The 24,323-nt window shown below is 33.5% G+C and overlaps 3 protein-coding genes across 3 annotated transcripts; 1 reads left to right on the top strand and 2 right to left on the bottom strand.

The window, feature by feature from the left end:
* The first annotated feature begins 2,688 nt into the window (after positions 1–2,688).
* On the top strand, positions 2,689–3,411 carry LOC120151290 (E3 ubiquitin ligase BIG BROTHER-related-like). The gene has a single exon (XM_039163799.1). The coding sequence runs from the start codon at positions 2,809–2,811 to the stop codon at positions 3,397–3,399; it is 591 nt and encodes a 196-aa protein (XP_039019730.1). The 5' UTR covers positions 2,689–2,808; the 3' UTR covers positions 3,400–3,411.
* Positions 3,412–5,963: 2,552 nt separating this feature from the next.
* Positions 5,964–13,479, bottom strand: LOC120151291 (protein ROOT HAIR DEFECTIVE 3-like). The gene is made up of 23 exons (XM_039163800.1): positions 13,398–13,479; positions 12,705–12,854; positions 12,357–12,423; positions 12,173–12,275; positions 11,408–11,478; positions 11,245–11,308; positions 11,091–11,156; positions 10,912–10,959; positions 10,765–10,827; positions 10,589–10,645; positions 10,035–10,193; positions 9,886–9,954; positions 9,691–9,782; positions 9,354–9,432; positions 9,112–9,277; positions 8,886–9,010; positions 7,559–7,821; positions 7,370–7,466; positions 7,140–7,295; positions 6,838–6,942; positions 6,628–6,722; positions 6,439–6,535; positions 5,964–6,315 (listed from the first exon to the last, which is right to left on the bottom strand). Exons 1-23 carry the CDS (start codon positions 13,399–13,401, stop codon positions 6,100–6,102), a joined length of 2,412 nt encoding a protein of 803 aa, XP_039019731.1. The 5' UTR covers positions 13,402–13,479; the 3' UTR covers positions 5,964–6,099.
* Positions 13,480–16,408: 2,929 nt separating this feature from the next.
* On the bottom strand, positions 16,409–22,979 carry LOC120151225 (polyadenylate-binding protein-interacting protein 3-like). The gene is made up of 15 exons (XM_039163743.1): positions 22,769–22,979; positions 21,567–21,726; positions 21,338–21,499; positions 21,052–21,188; positions 20,644–20,834; positions 19,852–20,029; positions 19,565–19,768; positions 18,767–18,894; positions 18,532–18,601; positions 18,319–18,352; positions 17,898–18,223; positions 17,653–17,796; positions 16,924–17,022; positions 16,788–16,838; positions 16,409–16,524 (listed from the first exon to the last, which is right to left on the bottom strand). The coding sequence occupies exons 2-15, from the start codon at positions 21,703–21,705 to the stop codon at positions 16,495–16,497; spliced, it is 1,893 nt and encodes a 630-aa protein (XP_039019674.1). The 5' UTR covers positions 21,706–21,726; positions 22,769–22,979; the 3' UTR covers positions 16,409–16,494.
* Positions 22,980–24,323: the final 1,344 nt, after the last annotated feature.

The following is a 24,323-nucleotide window of genomic DNA, read 5'->3' as shown; positions in this document are numbered from 1 at the left end:
TGTTTTATATACTTATGTATCCTTTTGATTTGTGAACTCGTAAAACTTTAGATATAATAAAAATACATCAACAATTTCTTTTATTATCTGAAATTTCATAAATATACTAGTGGATCTAAAAATATTTTTGAAGATAGACATATATATTAATAAAATAATTTTTTTGTATGAGATGAACACATAAAATTTTAGGGTAGACACTCTCAATAAAATAAACTATTAATATAAAGAAATTTAGATTTATACGTACCACACTTAGATAAGCTTCAATCACATCTACAGTAAAATTAAAGGTTTTACACCCTTTTAGATCATTTAATAAGAAAAATCAAAAGTTGAGATTTTTTTTTTTTTGCAGAATGATTTTATTCTCGAAGGAAGATCAGCTAGGGTGAATGATCGCGAAGCCATAGTCTCTAACGTCATAAAAATTGCAGAAATCGCCTGGAAACGCGGTGTTATCATTGTTTGGGTAATTGTTTTCTTGATTACACTAGACATCTTTAAATTAGACGAGTCATAACTCCTAAATTTTATTTTTTTAAAAATACTTAATATAAAAATAGTTGCTTAAATTTTGTCTCGAAAAATGTTTTAATATCTAATTTTTTTCCCGCTAAAAATAGATTCTTAACAATTATGTTTTTAGGTGTTTATCGCTTAATTTTTAATTAAAAAATATTATTTTTAATTAAAAAAGAAAAAATATAAAAAAGTAATTTATTTAAAAAAAAACCTAAATTTTTACTAAAAAACATTAATAACTCCTAAAACAGTCGCCGACCATCTTCAACCACCATCGTTGTCGCCGAAATAGTTGAGTTGTGGTCAGCTGTGTGCATGTAGGCTGCCACTGATGTTGGGCCATTCAACTCCAGACACTGTTTTTGGTAAGTAAACACGCATCATTTCGTTTAATTCAATTGAGCTCTCATTTCCTTTTTCACGACAAATCCCTAATTTTCTCTGTGATCCCTAAAATTTCCCCATTTTTTCCCGATCATGACAAATACTTCTTTACTTGTCGGTAGACTCGACTCAAATTTAAAGAAATTCCACATAACCTGATACACGACCCAATTTTTAGGCAAAATCCCAACTCAGCTTGACCAAAAACATATATATATATATAATTCTCATTTTTATAAGGTGAACTAGAGATCTAATTGGAAAAAAATATAAAGTGATTATAATATAATATCCCTAAACACATAAAGGTTAAATATGTTATTATTCTCGCATTAGGTCAAGTATTTTATCCAAAATCAAATCCGACCTGACACCTTCTTTTAAAAATCCGACTCGAACTAAACTTTAAAAGATAAAATAAAAATAAAATAAAATATCTTATCGGACTTGAGTCAAATCGAAACTTTTCGGGTTTGGTTCGAATGTTGATCTCTACCTATATTACTCGGGTATTTAAAGAAAAATAAAGAGTCATATCAACGTAGTCTTGCACAAACTAGTAGTACTTTTTTCCTCCTCCATGCCTATATAATGTATTATGACTCTCCATCAACCCAATCTCCACGACCACAGGGTGCATATGCCAATGATAACCCAAACTGAAGCTCTGATGGCGGCCCTGCCCCCGTTGAAATTCCGGCAGAACCGTAGACTAATTCAAGTATTTGCAGAAATTATCAGTGTTTCTTCTGCTATACATGAGAATGGCTCATGTTCTTAGTTGATTTGCCAAAAACCATTAACTCTTATATATGTGCAATCTTGTCTTTAAAACCATTACAAATTTACTTCTTTTTATTATTTTTTTATACATTTTTATCTTAAATTAAATTGATATATTTTATATATATTATAATATTATATGTTTTTAAATATATAATATACTATTTAAAATGATCATTTATCTCTTAGAAGATGATTTAAGAGCAATGGTAAAATGTCTCTCTGTATAAAAATAATTATAATTCAACTCTTCGAAATCACTTTCGTATATATTATTTTTCATTACACTTTTCGAAAACAATATTATACTAATTTTATATATAAAAACTTATCAAACCAAAATACATGTATATATTCTTTTAATAGAAAAATACATGTATATTGATTGTATTTGTATCATCTGATGCGTATATATAGGGTTAGTATCCGTTTATATAATGTAGAATTTTTTTTAGTTTTACACATATTTAGGACCAATGGATAAGTAAAAATATACGGTTGAGATTAACTCATTTTTTTAGTGAATATATTCTCATTTCTTAATATTAATCTCAACCGTCTGATTTCACTCATTTAATGGTCATAAATCTGTATAAATCTTAGAAAAATATACTATGAAGTGGATCATATATATATATAATAGAGGATTGACCCCAAAGATAAGGTAAAAGAGTTGGTATATGGTTTAGTATGGTGACTTAGCAGATAAGTTATTCTAGTACATGCATGAAATAGAGCTGTCCTCTCTTCAAAGAAAGCCTAACTTTGGGCTACATTTGAGACATTATGAAATTGAGTAGGGATATAATATTAAAATTTTCAAAATTAATATATATAATATAAAATATAAATAAAAAATAGGTACAAATTGACGTGACTCTTCCCATAACATTCAAAGTATATAAAGGATCAAAGAATATAACAGTATTTGGACTTCCATCGCTTCGTATGGAAGTTGCCTTTACCTAAAGCAAAACCCTAAGCATTCGTATGGAAGTTGCCTTCACCTAAAGAAAACCCTAAGCATTACCCCAATCTAACAAATTATAATATATATCCTATGGAAGTGGTTTGCATTTCAACTTCGTTTGAGAATAACATTGCATTTGTCTTTCAATGGAAAACGAAGACACCAAACAATCATCAAAGAGGGTGCCCTCTACCGAGCTCGAACAAATCGACTCCGACTTCGCCATGGCCATGGCATTGCAGGAACAAGAAAGAGCTTCTTCAATGATCGAGAGTGATGATAGCGAAGAGTACGATACCGAGGCATCCTACGAAGAAAGCAACGTTAATGATTACGAGTGTTTTGAAGGCCTCGAAGCCGGAGATGACCTAGAGTTCGAAGATATGGAAGAAGATGATTTTGAAGAAGAAGAAGAAGAAGATGATGATGAGATAGATCCGGACGATTTATCGTACGAAGAGTTGATTTCTTTGGGAGAGATTATAGGAGTGGAGAAGAGAGGGTTATCTCCCGACGAAATTTCACAGTGCTTGATCCAATGCAAGTTTCGATCCGTCAAGTGCAAAACCGAAATCGATCGGTGCGTGATTTGTCAAACCGAATACGAAGAAGATGAAGGTGTTGTGGCTCTTCGGAATTGTGAACATCCATACCATTCAGATTGTATATCTAAATGGCTTCAAGTTAAGAAGATCTGCCCCATTTGTAGCACTGAAATCTCATCCCCCAAGAATTAAGGTTAGGAATTATTAATGAAATTAATTATTAGCTATGATTCATGTAATGTTACATATTGAAAAGTTCAATTATTTATTTTTAATTTTAAATATTTTTAACGAATTATTGGCATGTATGTAAGGTGGTGTACTTTGCATTTGTTTATAATACAAAGTACCCTCTTTTAAAAAAAATGTACATATTATACTCTAGAAATACATTAAATATAAATTATATGAATGTTAACAATATATTTCGATTTATCGATAGATTAATAACTAAGATGGTTATCAGGATGTAATATAATTTACATTATGATTTATCCACATATTCTCATGGCACTTAAGTTCGATGAAAGGATCATTAGGGTACGGTTGGAGTTTTAAGTTTTTAGGCAAAGTTTCTAAGAAAAATGCTTTGGTTAGGATGATTGGGAAGACCCAAACTATCTGAGAAAATATAAGTAAATATATGCACATAGATGTTTAAGTGTTAATTATCAGATAACTTAAAATTTTTGAATAAATATTACCTTGTAGAAGTGTTCAAAACCAATTTCGTGTATCAAAAAGTTGGCCCCTCTCACGGCTTATTACATACGGATACCCGTAAAATCCGTGTATCCGTATTTCAGGGTCATAGGTACTCAGTTAATAATTTTTTTATTTTTTCTTTAAATTGTATTATTTTTAAATATATATATATATATAGAAAATTTCTAAAATTTAACATTTAGAGGTCTATAATATATATAATCAACACTTAAATTTTAAAAATTCAAATTACATAATTGAAAGAAAATTTATTAAAATTTAAAATAAAGAAATATAATTAAATTTCAAATGTTTTGAAGTTAAAATAAATATCTTAAAAAATAATTTAAAATGTTAATGTGAAATAATTTTAGAAATTAAGAATTTAGAATATTATGGTGTCAAGATTTAAGAAATTAGGAATTTAGCATGTTAGAGTGAAATAATTTGAGAATTATGAATAAAAATTTAATAAAAATGAAAATAAAAAAAAAACGTAATTAAGCGGGTGCTAGATTGGCGAGTACCTGGTTAAACAATATTTTGTGATATGGACTCGGCCCGAAAACCCAAAAAAATTGCAGGTCAAGTACTCGACCCCAGAAAAGTGAGTATTTTTATTATAAATATCAAATATTTTTTAACCATATTAGAGGATCGACGTGTCGGGTCAACCGAATCAGGTGTTTTTGGACACCTTTACTACATTGTAATCACTTATGATCGATTACCTCCCAATATATGTAACAAAGAAAATCACAAGCCCCGAATATATAATATAAAAAGCACAAAGTGAAACATTCAAAGTTGGCTTACAATTATTTTAGGGCATGTTTTGCCATTATTCCACAAGTTTAATTGACCATACATTTAGTTATATGTGATGATTTTTCACCTACAATAGTAAGACCTAAAATCTAACTCCAATGTACCATATAATAATCCTATAAATATTATTACATGCAAAATAATCAAAATATTGGATAAAATACACAAATGGTCCACCGACTATAAGGTATTACTTTATTAAGTCCCTTGACTATTATTTTTTAAAAGATCCCTCGACTATTAAAAGTTATAAAATGATCATCTAGCTATAGATTGTTACTTTGTTAGGTCACTCGACTATTAAAAGTTACAAAATGGTCACCCGACTATTCATTATATTTCAAACTTGTCATTTTCCAGTTAAAAATTTGACAGTGTTCAGAGCTGAACGTTAACTTGTTGTATGTGATATAGTAAAATATGATCCTAGAATCTCAAAGACTATCATATCTCAGCAATTATGTTAATATTCAGTGTAGACAACCGACAATCTTTTAGTGGAAAATGATGATTTTGGAGCATAATAAATAATCAGGTGTCCATTTTGTAACTTTCAATAGTCAAGGGACATAACAAAGTAACATTCTATAGTTGAATGATCATTTTGAAACTTTTAATAGTCGAAGAACTTAATAAAAAAAAATCATGTAGTCGAGTATCATTTGCGTACTTTATCTTAAAATATTTTACAATATAAAAAATAAAAATATGATATGAATATATAAAAATCCACCTAACATATATTTTTAATCTATAAAAAAACTATAAACACAAAATACTATAAATAGGATTATAACATGAGGAAAATTTGTCAATATGGCATGTAGATATGAGTTTCATTTTTCAAATTTAATGAGAATATTATAAAATATTGTTAAAATTAAATAAACAAATAATCAATACAAAATCCGAGAAACAACTCGTATTTTATCACCTTAAGTGTCATTAGTAAATACTTACTACAAGAATAATTGGATTAGATAAATATTGAGTTTAAATCAATGCTTAACATATCCATATAATTTCTCAACAAACATGGATGTTGTCCATGTTACCTAATCTAATTTAGACTTCCCTCTCTATTAAGGAAGCCGGTCCCGGCGTTAACCTGAGCACGAAACCGGCGTCTTAAGTAGACAGAGAACGTATTTCTAGTATAGTATTAAATTATGACTGTAATATAGTATAACGGATGCAATGTAGCGTTTTTTAAGATTACCGCAATATTGCACATCACATCCGCAACATAAAAACATAATTACTTTTAGAAAAGAAAACATGTGTAACGTTAGCAACATTTGCAACCGTGACATTGCAGCTGCAACCTCAATTTAGTACCATGATTTCTAGTCTAGCAAGTTATTCTTCTTTGTTGGAGTGGGATGAAATTACTCGGGATGAAGCATTAGATGACATGGTGCTTCCGTTTTCGAACTTTCTAGATGCCGATGTAGCCGTCATTCTCGGAGTCATGTTAGTTGGAGTGGCGGGTGCTTGACCTGCCTCAGATAACTTCCGGATAAGGTTCATAACGGTGGGAATCAACCGGGTGGATAAGGCGATGATACCAGGAAGCTGCAAGCATAGAAAGATGATTTTAAGTGTTTCGGATCATTGTAGCATAAGAGTCATTGGCTAACCAAATGGTTTTAGCATGCTCATAAACAGGGACAAAGAGATATTAAGTTCAAAACTCACGACGCCGTAGCGGAATTGACCCGAAACATCGAGCTGCACCCATAGAGCCTTCGCGATTAGGTAACCGACGAAGATGATAGCCAGATAGAAAGGGTTTCTGCAACAAAGGATGGGAGCGAGTAAGCACAAGCAACGGATAGGGACCGAAATTAGTCGAAAGGAATCGAAGCTACCGAGTGCAACGCGCACCTCAAAACAGTCATAAATTCATTAAATCCCAAGACCAGCAAGGCAACAATTGCCCATGGAGGTGGCAACCAGTTGTTGCTACGCTTGTTGGCTTCCTGAAAATATAAGAAAACTAATCAGGCATCAGTACAACTCAGGTGGCAGAAAAAAGATGCACCGGGAAGGATCGGAATGAAATCTTCGAGGTAATTAGAACTTTAAAATTCATGCCTGAGCAGAAATGGCCTGAGTGACAGTGTACTCGGTCTCAGTCGTAAATTGCCTCCACAAAGCCTTGCACTGGACTGGTGTGATCAATGTCCTTGCGGGAGGGACCTGTACCGATTTCGATTAATACGATACAACGTTAGAGAGAAAGAAGGAAAGCATTACATATTTAGTAGGTGAATGCTACAAATTTTTATCAATGAATGTGAGGCAAATCTTTATCAATGAATAGCATGCAATGATCAAGCAGTTTGTACGGGTTCAACTACATCTCATGAAGGTTCTCAACTAGAACAAGACTTCACCTGCTCCCAAGTGCTCGAGGCCAATGGATCTGCTAGTGTGCTCTTGTTCGCAGCTCTATTGCCGGTATCCAACAAGGCAGAAAATAGTATTTCCTCAATATTATCAACGCTATCTTCCAACCGAATAGCAGCCATAATAGAGAGCAATTTCAAGCACTGGTAACAGATAATAAGCAAGTTTAGCATAGAAGATAATGTAGCATTATTCTGAAAATTGTACATAAACATACTTCGGTACGAGCTGTTCTAGTTATGGCTCGAATATCTTCGTTCCCGGTCCAAATCCGAGGCATTGAATCGGAATCATGACTAAACAATGTTGAAAACCTGAATGCAATTTTTTTTTTCAGTCAATTCCAGTAATATACAATGTCTTGGTAATCAACCACTTTGACTCAAACATTGAAATGTGTTATTACCTGTCCTTCATACGGATCACTACCCTTCCGGCTTCTTCTTTAGCTTTTGCTTCAACCACTCCTCTGGCGTAATCCTTTAGGCTCGTTAGCATCTTGCCTTTTGCAATTTCATCCAAGTCAAAACCGGAGAGAGCCTTGGACATTCCACTGACAGCTGATTCAGTTTCACACTTAAGAAGGTTCCTTATTGAGAGCCAGGTCTCATTATTAGCTCCATCAAAAAGCGATTCAACAGGTCCTGCCAATGTCTCATTCAGCTTTGCCTGTAAAAGCATCATAATTATGTCAATGATTCCAAGTGGTGATTTATCCAGTCATAAAAATGTGCAGTTTGAATGCACCGTGACTAATTCTTCACGCGATATGGAACTCCATGACTATAAACCACGGAAATCATCCATACAAGAAGAAGAATTTCACCGATACCAACTTTGATACAAATAGGATGGACATTTTACCCAACTCGATGGGTTCCGATCCGATCGGATCCAGTTGGGTCTGTTTTTTATTTTGAAATTTGGGTTCGGTCAGAATTTTTTAAAGGGTAAGATCGGGTTAGGTTTGGATTTATAGTAAAGAAAACTTGATCTTGCAAAATATTATAATTATAATTTATATACTTAGGGATAATTTTAATAATACCTCAATTAGATCCTTATTTACTTAATAAAAATGATTTTCTTATATTAAGGTCGATTCGGGTTGGATCGAATGTGAGTTTTGACATAAAAAATCAAGTCTAATTTTGGATCGGGTGGACCCTCTTGAACAGGGTTGGGTCAAATGCGAGTGGAGGGGTTTCATTTTTGTGTCGAGTTCGAGTGACCAAAAATCCGACCAGACCCCACTCATAGCCATCCCTAGATACAAAGTAATTTGTTGTGCATCCTTCATAGTATATGGGAATAAAAAACAAAGCACTTAAGAGCCATAATCCATGGTCTGAAAAGAATTAAACAAGAAAAGCACGGACTTTCCTTATTCACAGACCTAGATAAATATTTCCTTATGCAACAATGTGAATTGTGAAAATTTCAAAAATTAGGAACACAATGAAGTTTAAACAAATTAACTGTATTAATATGACATCTTAACTAGTTTGGCTAAAATTAATGCACATTATATGCAACAATTTGAAATTTTCAACAACCTGCAAGAACTTGAAAACAAAGGGTTTAGGTTACATTATCCAAAATCTTCATAATATTACTTCATCGGTTAGGATTGTAAACACAAGGTGATTTGGAAATAGTAAAATTGTTGATAATCATGAGGACATATCACTCAAGTAAATGGTCAGAAGGGGCGGACAGATAAGTTTATGTACCTGATACGTTGAAGTAAGCTCTGAAAGCTTAGCAGCTTGGACAGAAGCCACATGTGCCTCGATATCGCGATCTAGCTTATCTCTATATTTAGAGGAATCCCAATTTGCTAGTTCAACAAAAGCATCTGAAAATGATGTCAAACTCCATGAGAACTAATATTCTGTAGCTTTCTTTTATAACGCCAGTTTATAGTAAACGAGAATGATTTATAAAGGTCAACCATACCTTCATATCCTTCATCAAATAGAGCCATGTACGATCCACTGCAGTTACGAGCAGCCACAGAAAACTTCTCCCCTCCATCCAAAGCCTTCTCAAATGCTTCCTTAAATTTTTCAAGAGTTCCAGACCTTAAATGTCCCAGTACGGAGTGGTGGGCTGGTTGGGCAAGCTAAATCAGAAGAAGAAAAGCAAATGAGCTGAATAACAACAAAAAATTGACAATAATAAGAGTTGAGTGCCAGTACTTGGAATAGTTTTTCTTGAAGCTGTCTTCTCTTTGATGATCTGACACCTTCATCGAAAAACGTGGCTTCTGAATCATAACTAAAATCAGAACAAAATGAAAAATTAAATTAATGTCCCTGATGTGGTTGTAAAACTACATAAAAGTCAAGAATCTTAAAATCGATCATCAGGCTCTTATTTAGCCAAGTTATGTCTTAATTTTCATCCAAGGTTCACCCATTTACTGAAGCAATGTCATTAACACCATCATGACTTACAAACCTGTAAGTAGATTCAAGCCTATTTGTAACTTGACACTGAAACAATTTTCTTGAGATCTCATTAAAGCAATCTTACTCTGATAGAGAAGTGTAAAGAAGTGAATTCAGCTTCTTCCCAAACCCAGAAACTGGACCAGTCTTTACAGCTTCTTCTAACTTACGCCAGCTCTGTTATATGAAGTAATAGGTTGGTTTCAATTTCTAGAAAAATACTGGGAGTGCCTGCATTCATACATTTAGGATTTTCAAACAATTTCACATGTCCTCGTACCTCACTTTCAATGAAAGCTTCGTACTTTTCATGGGCAATTTCTTCGCAACGTACCGAAGCCACCATGACCTACAGGAAATGAAACATGGACAACAGAAACATCAACGAGATTTACAAAGTTACCGTCAAAATAATGTCCAAAAGCTTACCTTATGGGCTGGAAGGTCAAGGTCCTTGTTCTCCTTAATGACTTTCCAGATCTGCTGTGCACTAAAAGAGAACCCTGAAGCAGGTACCACTCCCCTCCTATCTCCAGCAAGTCCCCCCGGTGCAATAGAGTGAAAGAATCGTTGTCTCAATTTAGCAACCTTCAGTAGTAATAATAGAATCAGACAAACTTCCCGTTTGCATGCCAGTTAATTAAAAGTCTCAGCAACATCATCCAACAAAAAGACAAATTATAAACCGTACGTAGAGATATTTTATTTTAGCAATCTACAGAAACTGTGAACTGCACCTAATAACCTGGTCAAGTGAGGCAAAAAAAGAAATGCAACAACACGAATGAGAAAAAAAAACGATTTAGGTCATCAAACAGTCAATAAGGTAACGTCCACAAATCTAGATATTGACACGTCCACAAATCTAGATATTAACCCTATTTCTTTTCATTTAAACAAAGTTCTAAACAGCCAAGTGTGAAAGTCTCATTTGCTTGCCATGCTGAATGTCCTTGTTGGTGACTTAGATACAGATTGTGTACCTGCTCCTTAAATAGCTCTTCCTTTTCTTCATAACTATTAAGTGCCACAACCTCTACCTGGCCAATACAAAAAAATAGTATTAATCTTCAGAAGCAATAATCATCAGAAAAGATATAAAGAGATGTCAAAACATTTAAAGCATGTAGCATGAAATAACGACCCAATGTATCTATACATTGAAAAATTCACTTAATGGTGTTTCCTTATGCGCTTCGGGCTTAGGAACCGTGTCCCATATCTGCAGTTCAAGAAATACTGATTAGAGGAAAGCATAACTGAATGTACTGAGGAAAGCAAGGAAGCATAGGCACCATATACGTGCCTTCTGAATATCTTCTCTCAGAACAGGTTCTAAATTTTCCAGTGGTGTCTGCAAACAAGGAAAATGATGGGATATAAGAACAAAATAAAGCTTAGATGCTCAGAATTCTTAAGGAAAATGGTGGGAAAATAATAGCTCTCCAAACAACAGTTACTCCATAATAGAAGAAAGGCACCCACCCTTGTTTTATCACGAATGACAAACATCAATGTTGTTTTGCGGGGACTAAACAATCTCATCATGACCTGCAACCAATACAACCAAATTAGAAGTAAAAAGGAACCCCTTGAAATTCAGGGCAGTTATTAGGAAGGCAACAATGTCGCAAAATACCTGGAATACAGTCTTAAGAAGGGGCTTGTTTGCAGCTTGCTCACGTCCAATATCATGACACCACCTAGATCAAAGTTGCTCAAGCATATTACCTACACTTGCACATACTACTGATGGCAATGAACTTAAATGAATCAAGCACCATGTAGATGTCAAACCTTACATGTTTATGAGTACTATATCAGAAACCGCCAGTGCAAAAAGTGCACTTTGTTTCTCAAATGCTGTGTCATCCTGGAGTAAGGCAAAACAATAATTAGTATGTAAAAAAATTAATAAAAAACCCCTTCTTCCTCCCCATTTTTCATAAAACAAAGGAAAATCAAATAAAACTTGTCAAACAAATATAGGCACAGAAAATCCATTTCTTCATCTTTTATTATCTGAATTCCAACTATTGAGTCACTCTTAACTTTCAGTGCAGTGGGACCACTTTAAGACATTCAAAAATCATTTACGGTTCTTTTAACTAAAAAACCTGTGTAATTATGTGATCATGGTTAGTTCTTCAATTTCACGTACAATCTCCTAATCCATGTCTGAAAATATGCTATTGTATAAATATCACCTTTTGTCTAACGTTTATGACAGAAAAGAATGTAACATTCAGAACTAAATGCTTAAGATAAAAATAAAATAACGACTGACCTTCAATTGATTTTACTCTTCGGTAAAATAAAAATTCATTCAATAGTATAACTATTCCTACAACTACCATATCATTAGCATTACCAACCGGTTGAAATTTTCTAAGAATTATTTAGAGGATGTACTTGCTAAAATTGCCATCAAAAGGGGAAAAGATATTTAAGCTGATAAGAAGGAAGACAAACAACAGAGTGAACAAATATTTATCGGTAAATAAAACAATGTAGTTTCAATTTTCGGACGCTATAGTTAATAATAGAATGCAAGTTAGCAACAGAACCTCCCCACGTTCTCTTCCATCAGTACCCTCCAGATCCATTACTAGAGTGCAAGGCTCTATACCATTGCACTTTGCCATCCAAATACCTTTCGTGGTTTGAGACCTAAAAGGAAACACATCCCATCAGTTGTTTGAGCTAATTGAAACAAATGCAGTGTGATGGTACTACTGAAAACTAAGTTACCTTCCTTTAAATGCATCCATTTCTCTGAAATTGGTGAAAAACAAATTATTTAACAACGTGCTTTTACCTGTCAAGATCATGCAAAACAAAGTGAAACTTTAAATGGCATAAGCAGAACTTCTTACATGGCCCAAAAATTTATTAAACAACCCCCCCCCCCAAAAAAAAAAGGTTAAAATCACTCATGGTGTGTCTAGTAGACTCAAAATATTGATACAACAAAGATAGATATAAAACACTGAAGTGACTGAACTTCTAACTAATCATGCCCTAGTTATTTGTATTCCACAATTCTAATTAAAAATACAACCGCTAATGAAGCAGAAATCAAGAAGATATAGAGCATACCGCTGCTCTGTGGTCCCATAATGGAAACCACCGCATACGACAGCCCGCATTCACCAAGTTTTACTTCCTTGATAAACTGTTCGATTCCAATGACATTGAATGAGCCATCTCCGTCAATAAGTTGAGTTGAACAACATTCCACATCCGTCGCTGAGAAACGCAATGTTCATAATTCATATCATGTGTAAGTGGCGCCAATAATAGCTTCCACAACAAACACCGATTCCTTGTTAATTCAAAAACTAATTTCTCCATAAAAATTGATCAACGAAATGATATTCAAGAAAGGTAATAAAATGCATATAATTTTCAGTGATCAGTGACCACGAAATAGAATTCTGTTGAGCGAGATAGTTATAGAGTAGAAAATTCATATTCCGATTCTCTTTGCTTTCCTGTTTCATTACCTCAGCTTTCTCAGCATCCAAACATGCAATAAACATTAAATCCATCTCCACTAGCTCTTAAAAATATGTAAAAATTCAAATTCAGATACAATTTTCGTTTTTCGTATAAAACAAATTCGATCCTCCTCCTTAAAGCCGCATTACATGCTCTAACGCTCTCCTTCTCAGTTTTCTTCACATTACGTAAATCAAATCAAAGAAATCGATAAATTAATGAAAGCAATAAACAGATCATACAAAAATCAAAACAAAGGAAATAAATTATGAGACGGTGAGAAAACATTACCCATTGAATCTTGTTTGAAACCGATTAGCTCAAAAGCTGAGGCGATCCATTTCAATGGAAGACATATAGAGAGAAATTTGAATCGATCATGAAGTTCCTAATTCATCATCTTCCATTTCTATTTCCTTATCCGTTAAAAGTGGAGGTTGACAGTTGACTGCTCCCGCCTCCGGTTTTGAATAGTGACCAATCATGTAATCTGCGGTGTAAATGAGTGAATTGAACTCAAATCAAATAAGGTTAATTACATCAATTTGAAGTACGATTATCTAATCCAAATTTGAATTATATGTTATTTTTTTAAAAGGGCGACTTGTCCTCTATTAAAAAATTTAACAAGACAGACAGAGACAAGCCCTTCGATAAAAAAACCTCCATAAACCTATATGGAAGAAAAATAGTGTCTTAGACCAGTCGAACCAATAATAATAATTTTTTAATTTAATCTTAATTTAAAATATTTAATATATATTTTTTGGTTGCCCTCCCGGTTCTAATGTTTTGTCTTGACTAACCTGGATCAAACTCGGGACATTGTTTAAGCGATATCAAATTGTTTACTACTTATACACGAATCAAACAACTTTAGCAATAAAAGAATTGTTGTTTTTTCATTGAAGTTTCGAGTTTGAACATTAGAATTATCGGGATACGCACAAAATCATTAAAGTTACTAACCACTTTAGAACATTTTCCTCAAAATCAACAACGACCTGTCAAGATATAACTATAAATAAAAAAAATTATCATAGTTTAAGTTTTCAAATATCAAATATAGATTTGTAAAAATAATAATACAAATCAAGTATCATATATAAATTTATAAAATAGAGTTACAACTAAGTTACAAATAAGATTTACGATATATATGTTACTATAATAACTTAAGATATATTTTGATCACGACATCTAAAACTATAATTGACCATTGTAATATTCGATCCTCATCTAAGTACTTGTGAACGAAAATGTGTTTTGAACGCTAAGTTCGTAAAATTAGTGTTACACAGATAATTATATTATACTACGTACATTCATAACATAAGCATTAATAATAAGTGTACTTATGATTAACAAATGATTTTATTCTAAAGCCCAAATTAACTTGCTCGAGCCTTATCGGGTTGACCCCATCAACTAGTTTTACCTTCATTCATTCATTCTCCATTAACTAAGGTTTTAGCAACAAAAAAAACGTAAATTACAAATTTTACCACTAAACTTTATTCTCCTTCCTATTTTTCTCATTAAACTTTAGAAGTTTTCAATTTACTCACAGAACTTAATATATTGAGATTTTTTGTTCACTTCGTCGTTAAATAGTTAACAACAGTTAAACAATATCGTTTTAAAAAAATAAAATTTTCACCAAAAACGTCATTTTGCATCTATATAAAAGCTCAATTATAATGTCGTTAGTGAGAAAATGGTTTGAGTACCAAAAAATTCAATGTATTAAGTTTAGTGAAGAAATTGAAAAGATTTAAAGTACAATGAGTGAAATAGGAGAGAGAGTAAAATTTAATTATCGAATTTGTAATTTACCCAAAAAAGTTGTTGCATAAAAAAGGCGTGAGATGACGACTAAATCCTTAAATAGAAACGGATCTTCATTACTGAATCGTGTGTTAGTGAATTAAGAACGAATCAAACGACTTCGATAGTAAAAGAATTATTATTATTTTTTGAGTTCTCGAGTTCGAGCACTAGAAATGTCAGGAGTGTGAGCTTTCAATATCAAATGATTGAGAATCATATTTGAACAGACTCCCTTGTCTCCCCTTGTCTCCGCTTCTTCTTGCCCGATGGTACTCGCTCTCTCTATGTATAATGTATTTGTTTACTCTGAAATTGTAATTCTACAGCTTCCAATCATGGGTTTTCTTATTTATTTGTAATTTTTTTAACGAGTTAATGTCTTTAGTTGATTTCCATTAAATTTCAATACTGGTCAGCTTTAGTTTGTCATGGAAACTCATTGTTAGTCGTCTCCATATGGTACATCTTCATTAATTTTTGGCATGTTTAGTGGTTTCGTTTAAACTTCAATAGCCCTTTAAATGGTTCCCTCTTCTACATGATGAAAACCCATTTTCTGGTTTTGTTCTCTCTCCTCACTGTTTAGACATGTACACTTACTGTTCTGTGCATGTACATCACGGCAACGAAAGGGGCAGACGAGTCCATGCTCGAAGAATAGCAAAGGGTCGTTCGAGAATCACAGCTTAGAATCTGGGATATTTCATCAGAACCAAATATAGAGGCTACCTGAAATAGTTTACAACCAAGCAATTTCATAGCATCTTTGCTCAAAACTGTTGGCTCAGATAGATGTATGCCAGCTTTTAGATCGCCTTTCTGATATATCAACACTAGCAGCACCGTAAGCTCAGAATATGATCGTTGTTCGTTATTTACATGATCCTTTAGCATGCTACTTATCCGTGTTCGACCGTTTATAAATAATTCGAAGTTCGAATTCAGTTCCGGTTTCAAAGGTTGTGTTTGGGAGTACAAATACCAATTGCTGATTCCACTAATGAAGTTTTATGATGAGCATTGACTGATACACACTACAATCAGCTTTAAATATTTGATTGACATAGATTTATGGGCACTTAAACACAAGTAATTGAGATTCTTTTTACTTCAATTCGATTTGAATGATTGAATAACAATGAAAAGCCATGAATGATTTCATACTGAAATTAGGCTATAGTGATCAGAAATATTACTATAAAGAAAATACATAAACACAATACCATCATTGAACCACAAATTGTCCCAAAACTATAAAATATTAAAACAAACAATCAGAGAAAATGCCAGGTTAGTTAAGGAAAGCTAGAAATCCAGAGACATGGATGTGAATGAAAAAAGCATAAAACGGGTCTATAAAATTATTTCCCAAGACGGTAAATATTATATATAACCCTGGAACCTGGAAAATATATGAGGCGATCAAGACAACCTAGGCAACCTTTCTTGGACAGCTACAGGGCATTGTTTCGAGTTCATCCGAGCAGTTTTTCGAAAGTTTTATTCTTTCACGAGCAGAGCGTGGCTCTCAAGAATGTTGTCACCAAACCACAACTGGTTAATATTCCCTTCCTTTGTATTGCATTTCCTGCAAAACAGAGTTTCAGTTGTATCACAATCCCCAGACGTCTAATGTTCTTTATAATAAATGAAACACCATATGTTAATCTTAATAGGTTCCAAATAACTACTCGGGCTCAGAAGTGTTAAATATCAGGTACGAGTCCCAAACGAAATATGCTACATCCATGTCCAAAGAAGCATATTTTAAGCTAAAACGAAGAGTCGGGGTAACAGACTATTTTACCCCTCTGCAAATCTACAATAACTCGAACTTTTGAAACCACTTACCGGTTGGTAGTACATCACAGGTCGTTGCCCAAGAAGCATCTGCTGCCCATACTGCAGTTTTGAAAAATATAAATAATAAATAAGCGTAGCAAGATGGGTATATAAGATAATAGTATAGTAATGATAAGTTGCCCACCTGTGGCCCACTTGGATGAAAATATGCTTGAGTTGATTGCATTGATGCCACCTGTGGATTGAATACAACAGGTTGGTGTCCCGGAAAGGAGGGTCCAATCTGCAAATCCCATGAGGTCAACAATGGTGAACATGAAGACTGACGAGAACAAATTTTGCACCGAAAAAAGAAAGAATAAATCGACAATGGAAGCGAATCATAAGAAATGAAGACCATATACCAACGATTATTAAAACATATGATGTTGCATCCTGTTTCAAAATTACTTGATACAAGATTATTTATTGGAAAAGGTAACAGATTTTAGCGAATTTCCTATAGACTGGAAAACAAAAGGCCACATGCACACAGCTACACCTGATCAAAGATTTAGTTGAATACAAGTTGAATCCATGCAGTACTTTTTCATTACAAGTCAGAACCCTAGTTAATCCGACCTAAACCTTTAACCCACAAAAGGTAATAACAAGAAACAGGAATAAATGCCAAGTCAAAACTCCCCTTAGAGCTCGAACGTGTACGTCCAGTCATAAGAGGCAATAACTGAGGATCTTAACAACATATGTAACCGATACATGATGCAAGTAACCAAGGAAAACCTTCGAAAACAATATTTAGTAATTTCACAATGCAGTGACATCGAGAGAGGCCCTACGTGACGCAAGAGTTGCATGTCTTGCTCTCAAAATCAGTGTTCATAACAACTGCAATTACTTTTCAGCAGCTTACCCCAAAAGTAACAGGCATATGCATATGTGGCACAGGAGTCGCTTGTGTTTGATAGTAGAATGAACCATCAGAGACTGGGGATGGAGGCCTAACAGATGTCTGAGATGGTTTGAAACTCTTCGCATTAGGGTTGAATTTGAATTCCTGTTGGCATCAAGATGTGTGAAAAGACAACAAAAGGCAAGCACCAAATAATCATGTTAAAAGGTAAACAATAGAGCAGTAGTGACATTAAGATATTGCACCTTTGCATGGGGGTTCAGTGTTGACTTCTCAGAGGATAATGAACCCATTGATGAACTTGGTGATAAGCCAGGGCCACTAGATGCTGAGACAGCAGCAACAGAATCTGAATTTGATGATGTAGAACTAACAGGTTGTCCACAGGAGTTTACAGAACGTGTTTCCCCAGTAACTTTGTTAGCAGCTGGACCCTCAGAGCGTTCACCAGAAGAAGCTGGCTTTTCACTAACCTTTGACATAAAATTAGCTTGGGGTTGAGTAGTAGGATTTGCTGGTGGCCCAGCTTTATCAGACCCCTCAAACTTGTCATTCAATAATGAATGGGAATCTGCATTACAAATTGCTCTATAATAAAATAACCAGCTGCAGCAGCAAGATTAAGTACAGATCAATACTGTATAAAGCGAGATTAAGCATACTAACCAATGGCATTTGACAACTGCTGGTCCACAGATGGCTGCATTATAACAAATGGGAATTCAAACAGAAAACAAACATGTTAGAAACAGACAAACTAGGATCACTAGAACAAAGAAATCCAATGCTGATATGGATCGGTTATGGAAGTTAAAGCAACAAATTAAGGAGCTCAATATTCACTATAGAAGATTTCAATCTAAGGAATGTTCAACTTACAGACTGCTTTTGAGCAAACCCTTTAGCATCACTGCTTCCTCCATGCTCACCAAGCAAATTGTCTTGGATCCTATATTGCAAGTGTTAAATCAGGAGAGAGAGAAAGAGCTAACCCCAATATCATGTCCAGAGAACTGATCCTTAGTAGAATATCTAATATTGCCTTAAACTTGACAGAAAGGAGGAATCACAAATTTAATCAGCAAAATACAAATCATAGGCACGTCTAAAATACCTGCTTTCACTGCCAGATACAGAGAAACTTTCAGAAGGAATTTCAGATGCCAGCTGTTTGGATTGACCATTAAAGCCAGTATGGTACAAATCTGCACCAATGGCGGCTTGGGAAGAGGGTGCCTCATCCTACAAAACAAAGATAAAACAGAAATCTGTTATAAAAGGTTAAGGATCACAAAGAGGAGTAAACACATGCAAATAGAAACACATCGGATGATACAACTATCATTCGTAGCACTTTCTACCTGGCATGTAACTAACTTTTAGCATTATATCAAGTAAAATCCTTTACTAGATTCCAAAATTAAAATTGAAATAACCATCAGGTGCAGTAGGAGAAAATTATGTTTAGGACAGGCAATGATAAAACACAAGATGAGAAAAGAAAAAATTCAGAATAATGGCATTGTTGAAGCAAGTACACCAAAGTGCTAAAACAATTTTAATTAGAAATTCAATTAGCACGAAAAATTGTAACAGATCCCCACCACCCAACTAATCTACCTCCCAAGCCATTTCATCAATCATGATAAAATGAGAAACCATCTAGATCAACATTGTAGTAAAGAACCATAAAAGATTTATTAACTAATAATGACCAACACCAATTTTTTCCACCATGGTTCTAATCTTGCTATTTTATTACCCTCTTTTGGTTTACGGACAGACTGACAGTACATAATCCCAAGAAAAAACACCACCTTAAAATGGTTTAGATGTAGAATGGCAATATATATATGTACATGCATTCAAAAAATAAAGAACAACATTTCTAATTCCAGAGGCCAATAACTACCACTAAATGGAAACTGGTCAAATCCGCTGGCCCCCTACTGAGAGAATCAGAAGAATCTCCAAAGGTCTCAACGTTGTGGGAATCCAACTTAATATCCTCCTCTTCTTCATAACCGCTATCGTCAAACCCTCTACCCCTAAAGACAGAGGAGTATCTCATCTCCTCATCAATATCCAAATTATTATGAAGATCAAAGCCTCTCTCCTGTCATAAAATAAGCAAGAGAAAATTTTAGAGACAAATTAACAAACTTAAAGAGACAAATAATACATATTAAGGAAAATTACCTCTGCTAGATGAAGGTCTTGGGTCTCCTCGCCCTCAATCTCTCTTGCTATTCTCATTGCTTCCTTCTCCAACTCTCTCGTTTGAGGACCTCTCTCAAGTTTTGTTGTATAAAGCTCCTCATTGAAAGTACTTTGTACACCAAACAACTTTTGATTGGTTTCAAACTGATCCCAGTTCCTAATAATGCAATTAATTGAGTATATTAAATACAACGTTAATAAGAAAAAGATAAATGCTACAGATATTACCCAAAAAAACAGGAAAAACACATAATGATTGTCGAAAGTAAAGATTTGCTGTGAACTTTTTTTGTTTTAATGCAACGTATGTCCTCTCTTTTAAGCTCACCAACATTCTAACATTGACAACAGAACCAGGATCTGCCTGGTTGTTGCAACAAAACTACAGGGGATAGCAAAAAACAAACTTGTCATACTAGATTAACATGACATATTAAATCTCAACCTGCATTTCCATATTAAACTAATCTCACAGAATCAAATATCAAAGTAGAAATCGTGTTTTAGTTGAGATCCTTGATTCTCTCAATACTAAAACCATTAAAAAACACCACATCTTGAACTCTCTGACATCTATTTTCGAAACAAATTTATTGATGGGAAATAACCAAGCAAGACAACTGAAAACAAATGAATCTAATATATAAAAATGGAGATCGAGTGGAAATAAGTCAAATAACAAAAACAAATTAGATGCAAGTGGGATGAAGAAATTGGAACAGAAAAGCTATCACAAAACATATTTTTGAAAGGAGAGAACATGATTGTAACCTATTCCGCGAGCCACCAAAAATATTTTCTAGCTCAGGACACTGTGGGACATCTTCGTCAGGAACCCAACGCTCCAATTCTCTCTCCATCCCAACATGACGGGATTGTGATATCACAGAATCTATCAAAAGTTCCTGATGTTTTTCATGCTGGAGCTCACTTGCAAATCCATCACTGGTTACAGCCACATCCTGAAATCAATTAAAGTAAAACCAAATTAATACTGAAGAAATAAAAGATAAAAAAATAGAAATATTTTTTAACCAAGTTTTAACTATTCATTCACAATGATCTAACTGAAACAGACTACCAGTATTTAGAAAGCCCCCCATAAACTACTTGACAATTCATCTCTTACTGGCAACTCGACCAGGGATGGAACTCTAAAGATAGGAAAATTAGCAAAACCTTTGCAATAACTTGCACAAGTTCTTTGGCAGGTATAATCAAAATCTTTGTGGGTGCCTTGCTAACAAACTCGGTAACAGGCTTGTTTCCTTGCGAAGTACCTTCCTTTATCATGCGAGCCATTTTCAAGATTATTCCTGAAGTTGTAACAGAGTGGATGTTAAGAAGATGAATCATTTTTCAAAGTTCACTTTATTCGCATACGAGTTCTACGTGAACAAAGCTAAAATTATCAAACTAATTACAGTTGCATAATTAATATGGAAAAAAAAAAGAAATACAATACCAAAATCCTTTTCTGCATCAGTTGCATGAAATATTCCAGTGTAAATTGATCCATTTTTCACATGAACTTCCACCATATGCCCAATGAGACAGGTTGTGAGAAAAACTAGCCGATCACGGGAAGAACTCTCACATCGTCCAGCCTTCCCACCAGCCACTTCAGCTATACCAAGTAAATTAGATCAGGAAAATAGTTCAATAATAAGAAATTCATGTAAGAGAATGTTCACCTGAAGTTTGAATTCTTCCCTGATTAGGTTTTCCCGACTGCACCTTATTCTCCAACCTAGCCCCACCCTCTCTATCACCTCTTCGACGGGGAAATCCATTAGCAGAAGATTTGGGCAACAGTGCTTGTGGGATATTCATCTCAGAAGGAAAAAAGTGCTCCTATAGAGTAAGTTTTTAGTATAAACTCAAGCTTCTAAGATCCAATAATAAAACATTAACACTTAAAATTTTCAAATTCAGGATTTTTAATTTAAAAACACTCAAGTAGTTTTAGAAACCAGGAAACCATTAAATCTAAAGTTAATGCAACGGAATGGAAGATCTCCTCCATCTTCCCATTGTTCCATGAAACCCATACATGTGTTCAGATTTGCAAAATTGTGACTTTTTCTGCATAGCCACACCAATGTTAAAATTTCAGGGCTCCCGATGTTAATCTAAAACTTCCTGCTTATAAATGTAGCATTAACAAAAAAAAAACATCCTCATATTGCTAATCTAAAACTTTCCACCTATAAATGTAGCATAAACCTCTAGGATTAACTGCTGTCAATGGTCCATCTTCGCCTATTCTACTGGTTATATATGCATAAATCATCATTTATTTAGAACACATAAGAGGCAGATCCTTATCTACTTAAATATGTTACTAGAAAAATATATTGACACGTACATCCAACAGGTTAACTACAGAGGCAACAAAGCTCCCATATCAAGAATGAAAACAGTAGCTAAAGCGTAAATTCCTTATTTTCTAGTCTAAAAAATCCAGGTTAGTTTAACGTAAAATAAACTGCATTAAGCACGATATTGTAAACTGCACAAAATGATTGACTGAGAATATAGCACAATTGTTGCAAGAAAATTTTCACATAAACAGCAGTGCCTTTAATCAATTTGTGAAGGATATTAGACCCTGTTTATTGACAATAGTTGGGCTAATGTCTGAAACGGTTGCATGTTTTATTAAAAATCAACAGCAAAGCAAATGCAAAATAAACGTCATTTACAGAGTTTACAGATTAAGAAGACCAATTTACAGCAATATGAAACTTCCATGTCCAAAACCCTAAATGAAATTTTGAAATATACACTGAGTAACCCTAAAATATAACTGCTAAATGCATTCGCATCCGGATTTTTCAACAATAAATAAAAAGAAATCAATGAATGAAAGTGGGAGGGGAAAAGCGATCCTTGCCTTAGAAAACTTGATTAATCGATAATACGGGCGGATGAAAGCGGCGGGTAATCCGAGTTGGGAGGAAGGATTGTGAATCAGTGAGTTGGGGTTTTCAGGGTAAGAGAGAGAGAGAGGGGATCGAAGCACGAAAGACAAGCGGCGAGGAGGAGAGCTCTCGATGCGATCAAGCGAGAGAAAGGGGAGTTTCAAAAAAAAGGTTTTTTTTATTAAGGAAGAAGGGAAGATGCGAAGACGAATATATACATTATATATACAAGGAGTAAATTATGTGATAAACTACGTATTTTCAATTTTTTAAAATCATGCTTACTGTTTAGCTTTTATTTCGTTTTAGTACATCTCCATTAAAAACTTAACTTAATGGTTGATTTGCACGTGACACCTATTTTATAGTTGAATTACATTATTCAACTGTCTTTTCTCTCTTATTTTAGTCACTAAAGTTTATTTTTTTAATTCAATTACTTCACTTTCAATTTACTCCTAATTTAACCACTCTAACTTTTAATTTTTTTTGAATTATATATTAATAAAATAATAAAAAAAAATCATGTCACAAAAGTTATTTATGAAATAATTTTTTTGATTAATTTGGGTAAGTACAAGGTAGTATTTGTTCAAATATAACTCTCAAAACATTTGACAATGAACGCTCACATCCTTAGCATTCATGGTGCTCAAACCTGGGACCTTAAGGAACAACAACAATTTATTTACCGTCGATGTCGCTTAGTTTGTGATAATAATATAAATTAAAGTGATTAAAAAGGAACAATTTGAAAGTTGACTAGTTAAATTGAAAATGTTTAAACTTAAGTATCAAAATAGGAGTAAGAAGATAGTTGAGTGATTAATGATATAATTTACCTATAAAAATACAGTGTTGTCAAGTTTTTAGTGGCATGTATTAAAATGAAACAAAAATTAAATGTTTGATATGATTTTAAAAAAATGAAAACTTAGATATTAAAACAGATCAAAACTGATAGTTTAAGTATTAAATTCATAATTTACTCAAAATAGTTTTATGATTGGAGAAATGGTAGATCATCCATGCCCAGGATTATGTTAATAACGTAGGTCCTATTCTCCTATTGGTCATTTGCCATTCTTTGTCCTCTTTCTGATAATAATTCAAAGGGTGAAAAACATAGGTTAGTTATGCTCAAATCATCGATTTAGCATTGTATTTTTAAAGATTATTGAATGATTGTTAAATTTATGAAATTGTTATAAAATTATTAGTGCGATATATAATAATTGTTAAATTTTGATAAATTTATAATAGTTTAATAAATTAATGATTATTTTGTAACGATGCTATAAAATTTAGTGATTATTTTATAACTTATTAATAAATTTAAAACTTATTTTTATAACTTTTTGAAAGTTTAATGACTAAAACAATTATTTGAACATAGTTCAATAACCTTTAATGTACTTTACTATATCCAAATCTACTTTTTTGGGGTAAGGTATATGAATAGTTCCTTGACTATAGTTTGATGTTTGTTGAGTCCCTTGAATATTAAAAGTTATAAAATGGTCACAT

Source organism: Hibiscus syriacus, unplaced genomic scaffold (assembly GCF_006381635.1).
Source record: "Hibiscus syriacus cultivar Baekdansim isolate YM2019G1 unplaced genomic scaffold, ASM638163v2 tig00111036_pilon, whole genome shotgun sequence".
In the NCBI taxonomy this organism is placed as follows: Eukaryota; Viridiplantae; Streptophyta; class Magnoliopsida; order Malvales; family Malvaceae; genus Hibiscus; species Hibiscus syriacus.
Note: the sequence above shows the minus strand (reverse complement) of the source record. Positions and strands in the feature narration are given on the sequence as shown.